At 36.8% G+C, this 19169-nt stretch overlaps 1 protein-coding gene across 1 annotated transcript in view; it reads left to right on the plus strand.

The window, feature by feature from the left end:
* Positions 1-19169, plus strand: part of EXT2 (exostosin glycosyltransferase 2) — an 82592-nt gene that overhangs the window by 42155 nt on the left and 21268 nt on the right. The window contains exon 9 of the mRNA XM_085321897.1: positions 6645-6834. Coding sequence (XP_085178023.1) covers positions 6645-6834 — 190 coding nt within the window. The remainder of the gene's footprint in view (positions 1-6644; positions 6835-19169) is intronic.

A 19169-nucleotide genomic window follows, 5' to 3' on the forward strand; every position in this document is an offset into this window, starting at 1 on the left:
AACATATATTAGTTGTTAGAAAAAAGGCTAAGTTTTTTTTTGCAGTTTTTCTTTAGTTGTTCTTGATAAAACTCTTTCAAGCCTCTTTATAACATAGACCTATAAAACATTAGGTCTTGTGTGCCAGTGGCTGCTTTTGAGTTTTGACTTTAGATGATATAGACTGTATCATAATAAWCAATTGAGAATATCGCTATGCTGAACAATAAACATGCATTTTACCAGACTTAGCTTCTCCCAGTGAGGCAAGAAACAGCACCATCATTTAGATTAAACTAAAACAAATAGCCAAATTAACTTTGAGCAAAAAATGCCATTCAGTTAGCAAAGACTGAGCTGGATGTTAATTTTGCGAATAGCTTCTGGGCTTCAGCCAATTACCAGACAGAAATTTTTAATTTGACTGTAATAGACACATTTATTAAGTGATTAAACTATTTCTGAGTTCTTTGGATAGTATTTAACAGCTTATGATCCCAAGATGATACCAATGTTTTATTTTTGCTTCCATCTCAGTACCGCTTCTCATCTTTAAAATATTAAGCAAATATTAATATATATATTTAATTGCAAATGAGAATAACCCAGTACCTTTCTTGGCAATGCATATCTGCATTTTTATTCCCATTGAAAAATATGCGCGCGCGCGCACACACACACACACACACACACACATGATACTAGATTTCTATGCCTGTGGTATTTCCAGCTTCCTTGTGTGTTGGATTGAATCAGCTGCATGTAATTTTTCTTTATTTGCCATATTAGACGATGCATATGCTTCATTTGAGTAAATATATTTTGGTTTATTAATATACCTTTGCAGTATTGATATTATGGAGAAGGTATGTATATCACATGTGTAGTTATTCAGCTATAAAAATACTGTTTTTCTTTGTGAAACATGATTTGATGGTTGATTGCTTAACTTATCTGTCCAGAGATTAGGATTCTTCTCTTGTACAGTGAAAAATAACCTTAGATTTAKCCTATGTTATGTGGGTGATATTTCATGTGCATTTTATTTCAGCTGTGTATGATATTCTTTGAGGCATGAAAACAATCTTCTGGATTTGGTTCATAGAGTCAGAACCTGGATTTCAAGTTCTACTTTAATGAAATTTTAATCCTTAAACCTGCACATAACCATTTAATACTACTGGGTTCTATTTTATCTAAGAACTTTTTGCTTTTTCTTTAACTTATTTTAGAAGCAGACACATACACATACAAGTAAGATGTGTGTTTTTAATCGTAGCAAGGTTAGTTCTGAGATGCACCAAATAAACTGTAAAGTTTTGCTGGACAAAGGTGAGGCTGTCTTCATTGCTGTCTGTATCTTTTTTTTATTTCACTACCTGGTGCCTCTTGTGACTTGATAACTGTGCAGCTTTATTTTAAGTAATGGGGGTTGTTAACTGTTGCTTTGTGTTCCAAAAGTCATCTTTTCAGTACTTCCAGTCTTTTCTGGACTTGAGAGCATGGAAGGTATGTTAAGCTTCATTTTCCTAACTCAGATTATGCCACAGCATGGCAGAAAATCATTGGGAGTTTTTTAGGATCAGGAAGTACTACTTTTTCTTAGACCGGCGCCCCCCCTCTGCCCCGCCCCCCAAAAAAACACCCAAAACATTAATCATTTTTCTGTTTTTCTCCTAAAGTGTTTGAATATTCTTATAAAGGGTTACAACTAAATGTCARTGAAATTAATAGAAGCTTTCCAAAGACAGTAAGTATTATGAAAATCATAAATATGAACTCTGTTCTCAATAGTTCTCTTCTTCCACTGCAGATCGATCCTTGGGCACGTTATTGGAATAATGAGTTGAAGAGATGAACCTGAGTTTTTATGTCAAGAAATATATTCAGCCAATAGAGTGTATGTTGGAAGGGCACAGTCAGTTGATTAAATTTGACTGGATAAACAAAAAAAAAGATGCTGAATTGTTAACTGCTGTAGTTATGTAATGTATTTTGGCAATCAAAATTCATGATTCAGAACAGTATCAGATTTCTGCACTCGAGGAGGAGTAGATAGGAACTCCTCTATGCCTTAGAGCTGACGTGTTTTTGAGGACGTTTATAATTGCCATCAAAAGCGTGAAATGCTGCTCACTGCTAGATGCAGGATGAGGTTATCTGTAGGTAAAGGTCTTGTCCAGTCTGGGAAGTCTGGTGCTGAATTGTAGTTCTGCAGTGTATAAGCACTGTGATTGGCTCTGGAGAAGCAGAGAGGGTTAATTCCTTTGGTTTTGCCCTTTGACCACTGGAGGATGGGAAGCATGATGAAATACTTTCTCAAAGCATTCAATAGAAACATATCATGAATAATTGGAGCAAAATAGAATAAATCAAGGCGTTTTTCATCTGGTAATTCATAATTGAAACCACATTGAGGTTAGGATTTGATATTCGGAATAACACAGCTGAAAAAGCCATACCCACAAAAATACAGGATATAGCTTTGCTTTGCTTGGATATATGGAAGAACTGCTTAGCTACTGTACGGTTCARTGCTCTCTAGTCCTCACCTCTAGGCTTTTAAATGACAGTGAGTTCTCATTCAAACTGTGTGGTTTCACTACTATGTTGATTATAACAAGCACTAAATCTGATGGTTGCTGAAAATACATAGGCAGGAAAACCTACTCTCTTGTTCATGGGAGCAGTGGCATTTTATTCTTTGAAAATGCTGTTGCCACATTTTCCCACTAAATGGTAGCTGGGAAGTTCTGGAGTCTGTTCCATAAGATGGAACATCTTCTTAAAGCCTTGTGTTTCTAGGGATGATTCTAGGGATCATTCTGTAATGCAGTCCATTACGTCTGCTGTGTCTGTCTTTAAGTCACTTTATGTGGTCTCAGTGTACACTCAAAGAGTAAAKTTTGGGGCAGAGTCTTGTCTTAGTTATGTCTGATATTTTCTCAATATGTTAGAGGTTCTGTAGCATTTATAATGATTGGCTGGTTCTAAGTCCAGTTGTGTCAGTTGACATCTGGGAACTAGTATCTATTTCACTTTGCACCCTGCTAAGAATGATCTGTTTGAATGTTCTCTGTTAATTCTAACCTGAAGGCTTCCTATCAAGTCCAGCCTTAAGCATCTCACATAACAAGAATTCAGCTGCCTTTATATCTTGCCCTAGCTTCTCCAAGAACAGAATCAAGTTGTTTTTAATGACCAAGAGGGAGAATGATATTTAATGTAGTAAAGGACAGAGTCTTATTACTAAGGGGAACCTGTGCCTCTGCGTGTGCATACACAGGYGCATTTGTGCAAAGCACGTACAGAGTTGGCTGCAGTAATTTGAATCCTTTCCTGTGAGCATATCCGTTCTCTGAATTCTCCCTTCTCTCCAGCTTTAGGCTATCTCTAAGCTCTCTGTCGTTCTAGGTCCCTCTGCTTTGGCTTTTCATGTCATCTGCAAAAGAGCTGTCAAACAACAGAGACTGCAAGATGAAGTGGCGTGAGATTACTCTTAGGAAGCTGGCATTTTAAGCTTGATCCTTTTTGCCCATAAAAATGATTCACAGTAAACAACCTATCAATTTTAGATTAATTATCCTGGCTCCTGTAATGTATATTAGCTGAGAGGGCAGAAGTAAAGGATGGTCTTATACATAGTTGAAGGTCAGCACTTTGTCAAAGAAGAGTGATGGATGATCAGTCTGCTTCTGCTTCTTACTCTTCTTTCTGAAAGTGAAAGTTCCGATAGATTTCCATCATGAGTGTTAAAAAGATAGGACTGGATCAAATGATCCTTCACTGCCTGGTTCTTGAGCAGTGATTGGGTGAACTCATCCCTATGTCATCCCTTTGCTGCCAGAATGGAGATTTAATTAGGTTGCTGTTGAATTAATTGCCTGTACGGTTTGCTTTTCCCAAGCAGAAGTCTGGAAGACTTGAGTAAATTATGAAGGCTTGAATTTGCCTGATTTCCTGCAGAAAGTGGGGTCAATAGGTCTCAGACTGTAGACACACTCTTCAGGCAGGCAGCAGGGGGTTGGCTCTTAATGGCACTTCAGAGATGCTTAATTGCCTTTTTGAAATGTTTTTCTCAAATCAGAGGCTTGGTTCTCCCATCCATTAGAATCTATGGGCTTTTCCCTCGACCACCACTTGTTAATAAAATAGGCAAAAACACCTGAGAAGTTGTCTTATTTTTTCTAAGTTACAAACAGCAGGRGATAATTTTCATGTTTTATGAAAGGAAAAGTTTTTAAATTTAAGTAATGTACGTAATACTATAGTTTTAAGATAAAGCTTGATCATTTTTATATGCACGTATGCACATACTTGCACACATACTTCTTTATTTTTTCTGTAAGTACCTAAGAAGTCTTAGATGATAGAAAGAGAATAACACTTTTCCGAGGATGTTACAGCAAATAATATCATAGCATGTGCTGTATCCAGAGAAAAAGTTGCTAAATAAAGTCAACTTCACATGAAAGCAATTAATTTAGATGACAGTACTCACCTGTATGTAATCAAAAGAACATTGTCCATAAGATTACTTTACCAGTTATTTCTGCTTGTAGGGCAAAGACTCAAGATCTTATTGGCACTCTGCTGAGTATGGCATTCAACCTCTGCTACAAGTATTAATATATTAATAAAAAGAAGTTTCTTAATGTTGTTTAAAAAGCTTCTCAATGTTGCAAGTAGCATTTGGGGAATAGCAGCCTTGGAGATAAGGAGTGTGTGGAAATGAGTCTGTAAAGCATTAATGAGACGGTTATGCTCTGGTAACATTTAGATTATGATTTGATACAAAAATTACTGGAGCTGGAGTAAAATCAAGGGGTTGTCCCTGTCTGCCTGTCTTCTAATAAAATTAGCAAAAATATTTGTAAAATTTTAGAAAATCTTACAATCTAAAAGATTTGTCTCTGAATATTATCAGTTCCTAAAGTAATTGATACATTTTTTCTGAATTATTGATGTAGTACCCTGCTATCACAGGTTGCCATGTCCCTTTCATGAACCAAAGCTCCATTTTATTTTATTACTATTTATACATTATCCTATTATTCCTGTTGGGGAAAAACTAGAATTTCATGCCTTCCATTAGGAGTCTTAGACACAGTTGATATCAATTGCTACTTGTACTAGACATGAAAAAGAACATGTATGTCTGAAAAATAGTCTATTTTTTCCCAGCTATATCCGTAATACAAGGTATTTCTTCTCTTGACAAATCCTTGCCTGGAACTCATCCTTAGGCCATCATGGATAGAATTGTGTGCTCACCCTGTGCTTAAATTTAGGTGGCTCTTTTCTGCCTCACATATTTATCCTTCTCCTTCATTCTTCATGTGTTTTTAGAAGGAAATCCTACTCACATCATAAATTGTTCTCTTATGCTAAAATGGACATAGTGTTGTGATCTCTTTAAGTATAAGTTCTATATTCCCTTTGTCCCTGTGGTTATGAAGAATATTCTAGTTAGAGGTGTCATCAGTCGCAAATGAGGAGGGTGGTTGTTAGGTGTATTAGGAAAAATAACCCAAAGACTAAGTAAGGAGATTTAAAATTGCAAAATTGATTTCCTGCAAATATGAGCTGATAACTTTGAGTCTGTAAAACCTTACGTTCCTCCTGATGCAAGCAGRCCTGCAGTATGAGTTTGACTGAAGATTCTCGCAGTGTTTCTGGAAACTGTTAGCAGTTACTAACCTGTTATGAGTGTTCATAGTTTTTATGGGCTGGGATTCAATATTTCCCTGCAAAAAAGAGCATCAGTTTCTGCTTTCCCAGCTCCTCTTTTCACCTCCTCCCAAAAGGTCTTGTTTTTTCCTTTACTACTCTGTCCTGCCCTTGATATCGTGCRTGGAACGTAAACTGGAGCGGAAAAGTTGAGGCTGCAATGCCTGCTCCTGCTCTTTCATTCCTACCAAATACTTCCTTCCCTACTTCTTCCCTGCCAACATCAGTTCCAAAAGCAGTTGGTACATTCAGTGCAAATTTAATTGTGTCTTGTCTCTTGCCGGTTGAGCTTTAAAGTCTTAAAAGGCATGCCCTWGTTAAAATTCAGGAGGAGTAAATAACTCTCTGAAATCGCTCTTTGCGTATCACGCCTCTTTTTATAAAATGCAGTAGGGTTTTTTCACCCCACTGAACAAACMCAGTTTTGTGGAAGTTGGTACATTATTCCTCTTACTGTCTACTTTTGCCTTTTTCACTTGTGTGCCCATTTTATGTCAGGGTTATGTTTTTGCTGCTTTGGTTTTATTGTTTTAAACTGTTTTCCCTTCTGAAATTGTGGTGATTAAGTCTCTGTTTGTTTACTGAGTCTTGACATTAAAAGAGTATCTTGAAGTAGTGATTACTTAATTGAGCCATGCGAGCTGGGCTGAAAATTCACCTTAGTTTTCCTTTCTCGCTAATCTGTCTGCCACTTCTACTTAACCTTTTTTTCCTAAAACCCCTTTTGTATCAGTTATGCAAAAGTGAAAATTGAATTAGGAAAGAAGTTAGAAGGAAGTTGCAAAATTATTGAAGCACACTCTTGCCAGAACTGGTGAATCAGCATTTCTAATTCGAACAAATTCCAACTCTGACAATTAGATTCTAGCTATGTGAATTCCTCCCTACTGCAGTAATTTGCTTTAATTGAATCATTTTCCTGTTTTCCTTCACAGAAATGGAGCAGTGTGAGTAACCCGCTCTTCCTTCCACTGATCCCACCACAGTCCCAAGGTTTCACAGCTATAGTTCTGACCTACGACCGGGTGGAGAGCCTTTTCCGAGTCATCACTGAAGTGTCTAAGGTGCCTAGTCTATCCAAATTATTAGTTGTCTGGAACAACCAGAATAAGAATCCACCAGAAGGTAAGACCTTATGGTGTGTGTGGTGAATGAGGGTGAAACTGAGAGTAGCCTGCCAATTGCATCTGTTACAAAATGATCTCTCTTCTACTTTATTAATATATCTTCTAAAACTATTTCATAGTTACTTTCAAAATAACAAGTGTGGATTTTTGGTGTTAATGTTTTTGAAAGTGAAATGGGAAAGGCCAAAATAGATTAAAAGAAAAAAGCATGCCAGTAGTTTTACTGCTAATTTCTGAATCAAAGGTAACAGATGCAATAGTAGTAGAAGCATTGTTGTTAACTTTATTTTAGGAAGAGGAGAGACTTACTTGTCAGTGCTTACTTTTAATTCCCTGCAGACACTTCTCATCGCAGTGAATACTTAGCTGGCTAGAATGTTTTCTAGAGAAAATTTGGTTCAAAGCAGCAAAGTGTTTTGAATGTTTGGAGCTATAAAATAAGTGAATGTTTGACGGATGAAATGAAAATTTGAGACATTTCACATTTCTGAAAAGAAATTCCCAGACTAACAGTATATCTTGTGAAAATGCTAAGGCTTGCCCAGTAAGAAAAGACAAGATGTATGGGCTTTTATGTGAATGTTTCTGTTTCCTGCACGTATGATACCATGTTATATCCCTTATGAATGAATATGGTGAAGCCTGCAGAATATTTTAAACTTTTGAATTGATGGTTATTGTAAAATGAGGACACATTCACCTGAGTTTTTCCCAAATATTTGAAATCTGTAGATTCTTAGGAGAAAACTTGATTTCAGAAGTATGTTAAAGACCCAGGTGTGAACTCAGTGATGTAAGATTCTGAATTCAATTTTTAATTTGCAGTATTTAAGATTGTACTTTGCTGGCATGGGCATCTGCTGGCAGGGCATGCTGCCATACTGTGTCAGCAGATTATTTTTAGTCCGGATGTAACTTCAAATAGCAAAACTGCCATTGCAACCTCTTCTGCACAATGATCTGCATGTAGAAGTGTAATTTTCCTAAGCTCTTACTGTCATAGCTGTGTTGATCAGTTCCACCTGCACCAATACTGGCAATCAACAACTGTCAAAACTTCTGTAGTAGACAAGAGCAGAGGGGTTAAACACATATCCTTCCCTTAGGCCTTCTTAGCTCAGATACTCTACTTCATTTGCTATGTCTCCTTCAAATAAGGACAAAAACCCCAAAGCCCCTATCACTTCTGCTCTCTTACCAAATAGCCTCATCACCCCAATTCTGTGGTCCTTGAGATACTCCTATCATGTATTTACCCCTCTTGCCAGGACCTCAGTCTTGCAGTTAGCTACCTACTTTTCCAAACCAAGACCCTAATCCTAAGTCTCTCCGTCCCTTTCCATGTAATACCACTGCACACTGCATACTTTGCTGTCTCCCATCAGCCTCCATTTTTCCAACCCTGTGCTTTTTGCATTATGAACCGATTCAGCCACTGCTCTTCTCCCACAGCTGCAGCTGGAAGTATGGGGCCTGTCACTGGTGAGCTCCTTCACACACTCACTGTGGAGTGAACAGGAGAGCCAGGAGCCATTGCCCAAATGAGAGGCTGTTAGGGTTGACCTGTGGTACTTGTCTCCAGCGTGAGATGGCAGTGCCAAAGCTGTGCATTTCGTTTGTGTGCTTACTGCTGTGTGGGATGAGCTTCTTTCAAGTTATGGACACTTATGCTAAAATCCTGAGCGTTGTTTTGGGAAATTAACAGATCTTCACATTTTTGATTAMATACTCTAGATAGAGTAGTTGTGAATGCGTTTGCTTCCCATATGTGATACGTATGAATTGGGCATTCTTTTCTGAATATGTAAGTGATGTGTTTGTGGGAAAAGAAGTATTTCATTCTAAGAATCAATGTTTAAAGAATGCTAAATCTGGTGATAAAGCACTGTGTGAATTCATCTGTCTTAAATGAAGCATGCCTTTAGAGTTTCTTGCTTTGTAATTCCCTCTCAGAAGCTTTGGCTGCTGCTTTTTACACTCTTGGAAATCAGCTGCTCTGCATAGCRTAAGAAACATTGTAAAAATTAATTCCTGACTGCTTGTTTCAATTTAGGAACTTCTGACAGCTCCTGAAAAGTCAAGGTATTGCTACCATTGACTTGACTCATTTTCCATATTGACCAGTTGCTCCAGTTTAAACTGGAGTAGTTTTGTTTTTTGCTTCACACTGTTCTTTAGTATTGCTGTGATAAGCACCTCAAATTTAGTGGTTTATTAAATGTTTTGCAGTTCTTTGAAATGAGAAGTTTTGTGTAAGATTGATGATACTGAAATTTTTGCAGGAAGTTTTTTTCCTGAAAACAAACATGCTTGATGTTATATTAATTCTGTTGTGTCCACTGAATGCGAATAGATTTGTTTCCAATCAGTCCAAGCAAATGGATTGTTTCCATGTTTTCCTTTGACTGAGCCTGAGGTAAAGGAGAGTTGAAGCAAATAGATTATGAAAATAATATTTTTATATTAAACCATTTAATTAATCTTACATTTAGAAAATCTTGAAAATTAAAGTAAGTAATTTTTTTTCTGCTTTGAGTAGTACTAGTGAACCCATCTCAAAAAAAAAATCCTTTGCCTATAGATCTTAAGATCGTGGATTTGTTTCTGGTTGAGAACTCAGGCAATTTTGCCTTTACCTTAGACTGAGCATTGTGTTGCAGTAAATAACTATTTGTTGCTAATGTCCCTTGTATCTTTATTGCTGTTACAACCATTGTAATCTCTTGGGCTGTGGCCAAAGAGAGGTCAGTTTGATTAAATTAATTTGCTTTATTTCAGATCCATGCAGGGCATTCCACTTGTCTCTTCAGCCAGTCTCTCATTCAGTCTATTAGTGAGCCTAATCCTTGGACTTCAAAGCTTCTGCCATTTATAGCCTGTTAAAGCCAGGAAGTTTCTGATGGATTAGGGCAAGGAATGAGTTTGAAGTTCGTAATGTGCACCACTGTCACCGATAAGGGCTAGTTTATTACCCTACAGTAGTATCTGCACTTTTATGGCTATTCTCTTTTAATTGGGTATAGTAAAGCTGAGACGCTTAACCTCCTAGAGAATCAAGTGCTATATTTCCTGGTCATTTCCATATAAGGGACGTATTTCAGTATGGAAACAAATCTTGGCTTTCGTCATTGCAATCTTTCATGTTTTTATTTTGTTTTATATGTGTAAGTGGGAGGACTGGGTGAAGGACATCAAAGGTATTTTCCTTCATGATGATGTCTAGTAAACTGAGACCTGGATTTGGATCTCCTGAGATGTAGCTGGTGTCATGCTACACAAATATGATGTGTGGTTGCTCCTTTCTTTCTCTCACCGACACTAGAATAATGTTATAATGGAAAATGACACTGAATACTCATGACATTGTCATCAGAGCTGCATGTACTGGAAATATTCAGAGAGAATATGTCCCTGGGAAAGGAAAGGTTGAAATACATGCAAGTACATGCAAATTCTAAAATGAATCCTGTTTTGTTTTTTTGTTGTTGTTGTTTTTTCTTAATGAATGCTTATACGCTGATAATACCTTTGTGTAGTGAAACTCAGCAAACTCTACAGAAGAAAACAGAATAAATAAATGTTGTACAAAGTATAAGAAAAAAGATGCTGCATTCCGTAAAGATTAAAATTCTTCTTACTTGGCCTCAGCGTTTACAGAATCACGGCTTGAGTGAAAAGATATATTTGTCAGCATGACCCGAAAATGAACTAATACTGATTTTTTCAGAGCAATGATGGAACTGAGTTCTGGTCATTCTTGCCATCAGTATTGCTGAGTGTCTGTTGATGTAAGACTCTCTAGCTGATCTCAGTTGCTGCTCTGTGGAATAGTAATAGGTGTAGGGAGTGCTTCAGATATATGGAAAACAAACTTTGCAAATCTGTGTCAGGGGCAGATGCAGCTCTGGTCTCACTGATGAATTTCACTGAATTTCTTTTCGTGTTGGCTGCCGATCATGTGAGCGACTTTGAGTTGCGTTTTGGTCCTAGTAAGCTTCTGTTTGTTCTGTGATTGAATGGCATTACGACTGGTAAGATTACTTTTTCTGCCCCAAATYCTCTGGTCTTGAATTGGTACTTCTGTGTAGAAGACCTTTGTAACAGCTTTTCAATGTGTTTGGAATTGATTTGTAATTGTTGGTTTAATGTGGCTAGTCGCAGAAGCGACTTTGAGCAGCTATGAAAATCATTAAAAGGGTATTACCTGAGTTCAAAGCTTCCTTAATAGGCAGTTGATTAATTGAATACCTAATTGGAAAAGTTTCATCCAAATAACATACAAAATTGTAAAGCTGTAGAAAAGATGGCCACGTATGTGAAGGTAGAAACCAGCAGCAATTTAAAAAAACATTTTTCTTTTGCTTGTATGAAGTCGACGATGACTCTCGCAGCTTAAGGTGTTAAAGAGTTACATGTGCGAGCCTGAGCTCATCGCTCTGTTTCCTTTAGAATCAGGGGAAAGAAATAATCACTGCCATCGAGCCTACTTAGATATTTATTGTAATCATCCCCTTAGAAGGATCTATTTTTTTCCCCTCCRCTACCTATGAAGGAAATGAAAGGTGACTAGCGCAAGCTTCAAAACCTGAACTTGATGCTGCTGTCTGCCGTATTGGCAGACGTGCCACTTGCCGTGCCAGTCACCTGAGCACAGCCAAGGGACACAGCGGCTCTCTTGCAATGTTCTTGAGAAAGAGACACAAAGTAGTAGGCACAACCCCCTGCCTCCCTCCCCCCAAAAACCGAACAAAGAGTGTTCCAGTTAATTTTCTTAGGCRGATTGTTTTTAGGCCTGCAACAGTGACCTGGCCTACAACTTCTGCCCTCTGAATGGGAGCAGCTCATTTATTACTGTGCCTCAGTTGCCACATATATAAAATTAATATAATTATATTGTCTTAGGTAAAATGCTTTGAGAGCTATAGTTTAAAATTGTTATGCAAGACCTTCATGGCGCTGTTATAAGGTAGGTGCTGATTTTCTAATTGGAAAGTTAAAGTATGTTCTTTAAAATCAAATTAAAAGTAAAAAAAAAATATATAGGAAACTGCTTTCATAAGCATAAAGTATAGAAAATTTCATTCTATTTCAATACATTTACAAATATTTCTATGCCCTGCCCACATTCTTATAGATTGAGCGGTTAATCCTGTTTTACAGTTTCAGAAACTGAGTTCCATAGAGATGAAGTTGTCAAGATCACTCAGTAAGTCAGCTTCAGAACTGGAATAGATTCAAGAAGATCTTGTACTTTGGTCTTTATTTTGCTTGGTTGAATACAGTTCCTTCTCATACTTTTTATTTGAGAGATACATGGTGGAAGATATATTGTGTATTTTAAGGTTATTGCTGATTCTGTGTGCTAAAGTAGGAACATTGTACTTTGGATGAGTTTTGAAGCCAAGGACCTAATCTGCTGCTTTTGAACTCAGAGTAATACCAGTGTCTTAGGAAAAAGATACAACTACTACAGCCAAGGAATGTATGATCAACACAGAAGTCTTGTGCAGACCTTTTGAAATTTTCAGAGTGTTTCTCATGATCAAAATGTTGGATTTTATGTTAAACGAGAGAGGAACTGTAAGATATGATGATGATTCTAATGTGGCACCTGAGCACTTTTTAGAATCATTTTGCTTATTTTAAGTGCTCTCTGGATTTAGGGCTTGTGATCTCTGATCTCTATTTTTCACTGAGTACTGCATATATACTCAGTCATACAGTGATAACTGTATGTAAGAATCCTGTGAACATAACAGTAATGTCGGCAGACTCATGACTTCATATAAGTATTAATTAAAAAAAAAGTTGAAAACTTTCAAATTAGGAGGAAATGATTTTTTTCTAACTCACTCTGCATCCATTAAAATAAATATTGTGATCCAAGTGTCTACTCCTGGAAATATTTGCATAGACAGGATTTTTTTACCCCTTTATTCAGCCAAATACTTTTGCTCTTTCTTTTGAATTTAAGTCTTAGTTACTAGTTCTGAAATTCAAGAAAACGGTTTGTGATACAAATTTCCAGTAGCTTTTCATACACAAACTTACCTAGCACAAAAAGGACATACGTAAAAGATACAAATGCATCACTATTTGTAAATACACAACAAGCTACAAGGCAAGTATGTAGTGGTGTGGTAGTTTGACTCCTTTTTTAGATTCAGTTTTGTAAAAATCAAAAGAATATTGTAAAGAGTATGTACTTTTGTGTAGTTGCACCAGTTGTGTCAGTTATGTCCTGGAGCTAAGTTGCTGATAAACTCATAATAAGATACAGACTGTGAGGCTTATTGATATTACTATACTCTCTATTTCAGTTTGGTAATACTAATGGRCAACACTGATATAAAATGCTAGGAATAAGAAACCTAGCCTATGGATTACTCTAACTTAAGAGTTTGTTTGCTTTGTTGAACTTATGTTTAGGGTTTGAGTTAGTATGTCTTCTTCACAACGTACTTGATGCCAGTTCGTAATTAGATGAACTATTTGATGACTTTCAGTCTTCCATGAATTATCTTATTTTACAAAACCTTCCATTTTCATGTGAAAATTACAATATTGTCTATGTAATGATCATTTTGCCATGTTATTTTCCAATAAAGTTGCTCTACAAATTTAGTTTAGGAAAACTATCTACGCTTTACATAGCATGCTGGAAACCAATATTCTGTTTCCTTGTATGTAGTAGGAATTCTTTGGATTGTGGTAGACTAATATAAAAATGGTAATGTGGGTAGAAAATACCTTTGTTTAGAGATTCAGTTATGTGTCTGAGCTTGTAAAATCYATGGACAGAATTCTACACTAAGCCATTTGTAGAAATCTTGGTAATACACAGATGTGGTGTGTTTGATGTTATTTCTGACAAATTCTTGAAACTTTGTATTTCAGTTATGTTCTGTTGTTCAGTCTTCCAGACTGGAAATAGTGCTTGTAAGGCTTCTATCATCCATATTCAATTAGTTGAATTCATTCAGACTATTACAGAGCAATTAGAATGAGCATCAGATGAGAGATCTGGTAAAAGATCAGAGGGAGCACATGAGGGTTGAGGGCGGTATTTCTAATTCTGTGCAGTTGGGGGTATACAAAGGGAGCATGTTTAAGGATATTTTCTGCCAGTTTTTATTGATCATGCTCTAACTCACACAACTCCTGGAAAGGATTTTCTGTTTTACAGTTGAAAGTGGGCTTCATATAAGTTGTGGGAAATCTGAGCTTGTTATGAATTAACGCTTTAGTGCCACTTAATCAAAAGCCTTGAGAAACTCTTAGCTGTTCTCACTGAAGAAGTAAAGTAGAAAAACAATGCTTGTATGTACGTCCAGTCATCAAAATGCCATTATTTTAGCCAACAACTGGATCTTTAATTTTAAGTTGTCATGTTGCTGTTAGTACTGGAAAGGATTCAGTTTATACTATCAAACTGTAAGTGCTGCAAACCATCCGCATCCAAATACAATTTTGTATTTTTGAACTTGATACTACTTTGAATGGGTGACCAAGAATATTGTTTAGCTCTGTGCAGCAGCTGTACTTGTTCTCCTTTCCCTAGAATGAAGGTAGAAACTAGGAATTGAAGCTATATAGTTAAAGCAAATAATTTTCTATGCAAATACACTTCTGCCTAGTGACCAGATAGATAGTAATGCATCTACTACTAAAATAGTCCTTCAGATGCTATTAATTTCTCAATATCTCAGAAGTAAGGATATAGTAAATGATGTTTTTTAACAACATGGCTCATTCCATTTCTCTTTTAAAAGAGATAATATACTGCATGGAAATAATAGTTTCCATTATTTAATGATCCTTCTCATGTCATTTATAGCTGAGAAACAGGGGTAGGTTTCAGAGCAGTCATTCTTTATTATAGATAAGGATTTTGCAGGCTTATGTTACTTATATTTTTCTTTCAAATCTGATGGCAGGTCTAGGGAGAAGGTGTGGAAAGTGAAAGTATTTTTTTTCTCTTTCAGATTGCAGTGAAATTGCCTTTGTCTCATGATTGTATACTCTTCTTTACATCTTTCATGTAATTCATCTGGGAGTTTTAGTTGAGAAATGCATATTTAGAGGATGCATTTTGCTATTGCTCATATCTGTTAATATTGTGTTAYAAATTTTAAAATTTTGAAATTAAGTGTTTTAAATGGGAATGTAATTATGACACTTTTTCTTGGGGTATGTGAAGTCAGCACCGATTTGGTCTTGCAGTTTGTGGAAATCATCTTGAAATCATGCTGGAAAAATTTGCTGTGTGATTCAGAGTTGCAGGACTTATGGTGGGATTGTGGGCTGGCCAGAAATGCAGTCATGTATGTGGTTATTTGGGATTGTAAGCCATTAGAAGTTTGGAAGCTGCTGATCTCTCAAGTCTTTCCCAGGCAGTTTGACAGATGTTGTACCTGTTTTTAGAAGACCACAAGGCTTTCTCTGTGGGTAGCTCCTGTGGTCAGTGCGTCGGTAGTCCCAAATAGCACTAAGTGCCAAGAATGTCCTGAGTCTTGTTGCCAAATAGCAAGTGTATGCATTATTCAAACACTAGTCTTTTGTAGTCTTTTTGATATGACATGCAAGAGGAGATGCTTGTTACCTCCCTTCAGACTTGTTTTATAGATAGACTCTTCTGTGCTCCACAGATCTGTATTGTTAAAATTTTAGCTGCATCTCAGAAAGCCCTTATTAAATTTAAAGGAGGTAGGGAATAATTCCCACTCCAAAGATACATTTTTTACTTCTGTATAGTTAAAACCTCTGCAGCAATCTTGAAAGACCTCATCTGCCTTATCCATTACTTTTTGTATTGGGCTTCTTTTATCTTTGTCTTACTCCATTAAATAATACAAAGCCTCTTTATTGYAAGAAAAAGGCAAATACTTTTACCTTGGTTATTAAAAAAAAAAAAAAAAAATCTAAAATGGGGATTTCCTCTGTATCTGTTTTACTGCTGCTCAAGTTTCTCAGAATTTTACCTTTCCAAGCAATAGCCGAAGATTCAGATTGTGATATTGCAAAAGTGACAGTATAAATACTTTTCTTTTATGATCTTCCAAAGTAATTACAGACAGTTTTAACCTTCCTGTAGGTTCTAAAACTTTGGCTTCTGAAGTAGCTGTTGTCTTTTTTTGTTGACTCTATACTTCTGTTGGAACTCCAGTAGCAGGGCTGATTTTAGACCAGAAAGTCTTTGGATTGTGAGATTGTTTCTCGCAGTCAAATCCATCTCAGAAAGGAATCTGCTCTCCTTTGCGATAGATTTTTTTTTTTCTCGAATAGTCAATATAGTATCTGCCCACGTTAGGTTGTGTTGTTATATCTCCCATGTGCTTCTGTCTTCATAGATGCAGCAAATTTTAGCATCAGGTCAGCGATAGGCATTAAGTAATCTAAAGTTTTCTTTCATTTTGCTAGTGCATAGTAACTGATACTCTAATATGTTATTTGAACTTTCTGAAAATGCTGATATTTTCTGTTCAGTTCCTTAAATCCAGATYAGAAACTTTTTAGTTTGTTTCTCAAAGCACAGATATTTTATGGTGACATACCTCTTTGAGACTTGGTGACTTTGAGGGAATTCCAAGATCTTAATAAGTAATGTGAATTTAACAGGATCTGTTGACATCTGGGCTGTGTACAGGTTATAATTAGGTTATACTTTCATTTTTCATACACCTGTTGTTACTTTTTCTTCTGTTCTAATATTTTTATCTAAGTAGCCAGTCTCACAGTAAGCTGTTGAGCAGGTGGTTTCCCAAAGAGCTAGAAGTTTAAAGCATCCTTTCTTCCTTCCTTGCTTTTCTGAGTTATTTCTCATTCCTAGGGGCTTTTCAGTTTCAGTCTGTTTCACTGTATTCCTGTACTGGAATACCATCTTTGTTGTTTTTTTGTTGTGGATTTTTCATATGGGTATAGCAGACATGAAAAAAGTCCAAATAAAAAATACATTGATCATGTATAAAACATAATCTTTGTGGAAATTCATAAATACAGATTTACAAATACCTACTTACTTATGGCARTTCTGGTTGCTCCTGAAACACATGTGACACTGATTCTTTTGGAGGCCTGACAGACTGCTTAAAATTCTTTTATATCAATATCAGATTATAATTGGATAGTAAAGTTTCATTGGGAGTAAAGGCAATTAGTCTAAGGTCTTTAAGTAGCTGACAGATGTTAAACAGTCCACTATCTCTGTGAGGTTATGATGCATGCATTTGTAAGGTAGATGCTTGTGTCTTACCAATGTACGTACTTGCATTTTGTACAGTAAATCAGTAAGAAAGTAGTGAGTAGACTTGAAGTCCTRCTTTGCAGTAAACTCGTCACTATCTTACTGCCTTCTGACTAGTACATTTAAAATCTTGGAATTGAAATGGTGTACTCCTGGAATCGCCATTTTCAGTGATGATTCAGCCAGAAATCATCCAAGATGTTTTCTTTATATTTGAWTAGCAATATTGAGAATAAAATGAGCTCATTGTGCTATAGTTTGAATCCATATTTCTTAACATTTTTTGTTCTGGTCTCAAATTGCTTGCTGTATCTCTCTGGCTACTGTCTGATGGTGACTTCTGTTAGAGCCTATTAGTAGTAGCAGGGTTTAATCATTGAGAACGGCTACTAATCAATATTGTAAGGTATTCAAGTAGGCATCAGTATGTGGAGTGATGCTCATGCCTTCTATTAGAAAGAAAAGAGGTGACTAGAACTGGACCAAAGCCTTCGCAATGTGCAAAATACAAGCCATGATCACAAGGCAACCCTGATAAAGGTAGATTATATGTAGGCACTTTTTCAGTCTCAAAAGAACAGCCTTAGAGTAGGAAACTGAATAAGGACATTGCCAGTAAATATCTCTCTGTATTTATTCTCCTTTCTTTTGGCCACCCATGCATGCCAATCCTTCTTTCCAAAATAGAGCTCCAAGAAAAACTGACTTTTGAAGTCTCTTGGCATGATTTGGAAAGAGGGTTTTGTTTTCCCAAAGWAGTAGTGTTTGGATACTGGTGTCTAAGCATTTTTAGCTCTGTGTTTTTGGGAGCATTGCGTGAGTTGTTAAATCTAAGGTTTGTCAGTGGAAAAAGGGCAAAGCTATCTTGGAAGCAGGCATGGATTCTGGATTATTACGGAATTGGAAATATATATGCATGCATAATTGCGTCACTATGTAACTCATTTATTTTTGGTATTGTCTGTACCCCACCATTCTTCAGATTTTTCTGCTAAGAGCATTTACCAAATTTGATTATAGAATTTTGTTCACAAACTGAAGCTGCTGTCTGGGATTAGGGATTCTCTTACCTCAGCCTTTGCAGTGCCATTTTCCTTGAGACCCACGTTMCCTTCCTCCTTTTATTCTCAAAACACAGAAGCAAAAATTGCATTTCCTCATGCCAGTTTCTGAATATCTGTATTAGCTCCCCATGTTGTGGTGGCTTACATTCAGCCCTTCCAGCTCTCTTCTTCATGACACACAAGCTCCCTATTCATAGATTCACAGATTGTTGAGGCAGAAGGGATGGTAAGATCATCTGGGTTGACTTGTAACTCACAAGGCACCTTACTTTTTGACCCAATAACTTGAGCACCTGTTGGTATAGTAGTATCTAGACTTGTTCCTAAGATGAGATATGCAGAATCACAGAATCATTAAGGTTGGAAGGGACCTCTGGAGATCATCTACTCCAACCTCCCTGCTCAAGCATATTAGACAGGRTTGCATCCAGCTGGGTTTTGAATATCTCCAGAGAAGGAGACTCCACAACCTCTCTGGGAAACCTGGTCCAGTGCTCTGTCACTCTCACAGGAAAGAAGTTCCTCCTCATATTCAGGTGGAACTTCCTGTGGTTCAGTTTGTGCCCATTGCCTCTAGTCCTTTCTCATGGGACAACTGAAAAGAGTTTAGCCCCATCCCCTTGACATTCTCCCTTCAGATACTTACACTCATTGGTAAGATCCTCCCTCAGTCTTYTCTTCTCCAGGCTCTCTCTCACAGCTGTTCCTCATAGGGCAGATGCTGCAGTCCTCTAATCATCTTCATAGCCCTATGTTGAACTCTCTGCAGTAGCTCCAGCTCTYCAGTAGCTCCATCAGAATCGGTTGCTGTCCTTGGTAAACAACTCCAGAGGTTAACCACTGTTAAAGTACCTACCTTACATATACTTTGAATATTTCAGACTTTAGATTCCAGTTATTATTATTTGTTAGGTCTTTCTCTACTTAGTTAAAAATATCTGGAATTTTTCTTCWTGTGTAGATACTTGTATATGTTGATCAGATCCACCTTTTGGTCCTTCTTTTAATAATCTAAACAGATTGATC

Source organism: Rhea americana, unplaced genomic scaffold (genome assembly GCF_003343005.1).
Source record: "Rhea americana isolate MKP2758 unplaced genomic scaffold, rheAme1 scaffold_72, whole genome shotgun sequence".
Taxonomy (NCBI): Eukaryota; Metazoa; Chordata; class Aves; order Rheiformes; family Rheidae; genus Rhea; species Rhea americana.